At 63.8% G+C, this 2,500-nt stretch overlaps 1 protein-coding gene across 1 annotated transcript in view; it reads right to left on the bottom strand.

Moving 5' to 3' along the window:
* LOC113811499 (uncharacterized) overlaps positions 1–2,500 on the bottom strand; it is an 18,343-nt gene that overhangs the window by 2,084 nt on the left and 13,759 nt on the right. Inside the window, exon 11 of the mRNA XM_070122848.1 lies at positions 442–597. Within this exon, the coding sequence (XP_069978949.1) occupies positions 442–597 (156 nt within the window). The remainder of the gene's footprint in view (positions 1–441; positions 598–2,500) is intronic.

The following is a 2,500-nucleotide window of genomic DNA, read 5'->3' as shown; positions in this document are numbered from 1 at the left end:
TCATTATTGTTATGATGATGACGATGCTCAACTTATTCATAATGATAATGATGATAATAAAGGTAGTGTTTATATCTTCCCCCTTCCCCTTCTCCCCCTTAACAGCCCCCTTCTCCCACAACCTCATTTCAGCCCCCTTCTCCCCCTCCTGCATACCAACCCCTTCTCCCCCTCCCCCTATCAGCCCCCTTCTTCCCCTCTCCCTATCAGCTCCCTTCACCCCCTCCCCATAGCATCCCCCTTCCCCCTATCAGCCCCCTTCTCCCCCTCCCCCCTGTTAGCTCCCTTCTCTCCCTCCCCCCATAACAGCCCCCCTTCTCCCCCTCACCCATAACAGCCCCCCTTCTCCCTCCCCCCCATATCAGCCCCCTTCTCCCCCTCCCCGATATCAACCCCCACTCCTCGCAGCCCCCCTCCCCCCTCCCAGCCCCCGTCACTCACCGCGGCCACGTCGTGCCTCGGGAAAGACCCCGTTAGGACGCACGCGGGAACCAGCTTTCGGGAGAACAGCACCGGCTTCTCCAGTCTGACGAGGGCGAGGTCGCGGGAGGGTCTGGCGCCTGCCTCGTACGCCGGGTAGAGGTGGACTGCCGTGACCTGGGGTGAGAGGGGGTTGGGTGGGTTAGAAGGGGGGAGGAGGTTGGGGCGTTGGGTGGGTTAGAATGGGGGAGGAGGTTAGGGGGTTGGGTGACCTAGGGTGAGAGGGGGTTGGGTGGGTTTGAAGGGGGGAGGAGGTTGGGGGGTTGGGTGGGGGTGGACAGCCGTGACCTGGGGTGAGAGGGGGTTGGATGGGTTAGAAGGGGGGAGGAGGTTGGGGGGTTGGGTGGGTTAGAAGGGGGGAGGAAGTTGGGGGTTGGGTGGGATAGAAGGGGAGGAGGTTGGGGGATTGGGTGGGTTAGAAGGGGGGAGGAGGTTGGGGGGTTGGGTGGGTTAGAAGGGGGGGGGGAAGTTGGGGGTTGGGTGGGATAGAAGGGGAGGAGGTTAGGGGGTTGGGTGGGTTAGAAGGGGGGAGGAGGTTGGGGGGTTGGGTGGGTTAGAAGGGGGGAGGAAGTTGGGGGTTAGGTGGGATAGAAGGGGAGGAGGTTGGGGGGTTGGGTGGGTTAGAAGGGGGGAGGAGGTTGGGGGGTTGGGTGGGTTAGAAGGGGGGAGGAGGTTGGGGGGTTGGGTGGGGGTCGACAGCCGTAACTTAGGGTGAGAGGGGGTTGGGTGGGGTAGAAGGGGGGGAGGAAGTTGGGGGGTTGGGTGGGTTAGAAGGGGGGGAGGAGGTTGGGGGGTTGGGTGGATTAGAAGGGGGGAGGAGGTTGGGGGGTTGGGTGGGTTAGAAGGGGGGAGGAGGTTGGGGGGTTGGGTGGGTTAGAAGGGGAGGAGGTTGGGGGGATGCCGTGACCTAGGGTGAAAGGGGGGAGGAGGTTGGGGGTTGGGTGGGGGGTGGACTGCCGTGACCTAGGGTGAAAGGGAGGAGGAGGTTGGGGCGTTGGGTGGGTTAGAAGGGGGGAGGAGGTTGGGGGGTTGGGTGACCTAGGGTGAGAGGGGGTTGGGTGGGTTTGAAGGGGGGAGGAGGTTGGGGGGTTGGGTGGGGGTGGACAGCCGTGACCTGGGGTGAGAGGGGGTTGGATGGGTTAGAAGGGGGGAGGAGGTTGGGGGGTTGGGTGGGTTAGAAGGGGGGAGGAAGTTGGGGGTTGGGTGGGATAGAAGGGGAGGAGGTTGGGGGGTTGGGGGGTTGGGTGGGGGTGGACAGCCGTGACCTGGGGTGAGAGGGGGTTGGATGGGTTAGAAGGGGGGAGGAGGTTGGGGGGTTGGGTGGGTTAGAAGGGGGGAGGAAGTTGGGGGTTGGGTAGGATAGAAGGGGAGGAGGTTGGGGGGTTGGGGGGTTGGGTGGGGGTGGACAGCCGTGACCTGGGGTGAGAGGGGGTTGGATGGGTTAGAAGGGGGGAGGAGGTTGGGGGGTTGGGTGGGTTAGAAGGGGGGAGGAAGTTGGGGGTTGGGTGGGATAGAAGTGGAGGAGGTTGGGGGGTTGGGGGGTTGGGTGGGGGTGGACAGCCGTGACCTGGGGTGAGAGGGGGTTGGATGGGTTAGAAGGGGGGAGGAAGTTGGGGGTTGGGTGGGATAGAAGGGGAGGAGGTTGGGGGGTTGGGTGGGTTAGAAGGGGGGAGGAGGTTGGGGGGTTGGGTGGGTTAGAAGGGGGGAGGAAGTTGGGGGTTGGGTGGGATAGAAGGGGAGGAGGTTGGGGGGTTGGGTGGGTTAGAAGGGGGGAGGAGGTTGGGGGGTTGGGTGGGTTAGAAGGGGGGAGGAAGTTGGGGGTTGGGTGGGATAGAAGGGGAGGAGGTTGGGGGGTTGGGTGGGTTAGAAGGGGGGAGGAGGTTGGGGGGTTGGGTGGGTTAGAAGGGGGGAGGAGGTTGGGGGGTTGGGTGGGGGTCGACAGCCGTAACTTAGGGTGAGAGGGGGTTGGGTGGGTTAGAAGGGGGGGAGGAAGTTGGGGGGTTGGGTGGGTTAGAAGGGG

This window comes from Penaeus vannamei, chromosome 6, assembly GCF_042767895.1.
Source record: "Penaeus vannamei isolate JL-2024 chromosome 6, ASM4276789v1, whole genome shotgun sequence".
NCBI lineage: Eukaryota > Metazoa > Arthropoda > Malacostraca > Decapoda > Penaeidae > Penaeus > Penaeus vannamei.
This window is presented reverse-complemented; position numbering and strand designations above follow the sequence as displayed.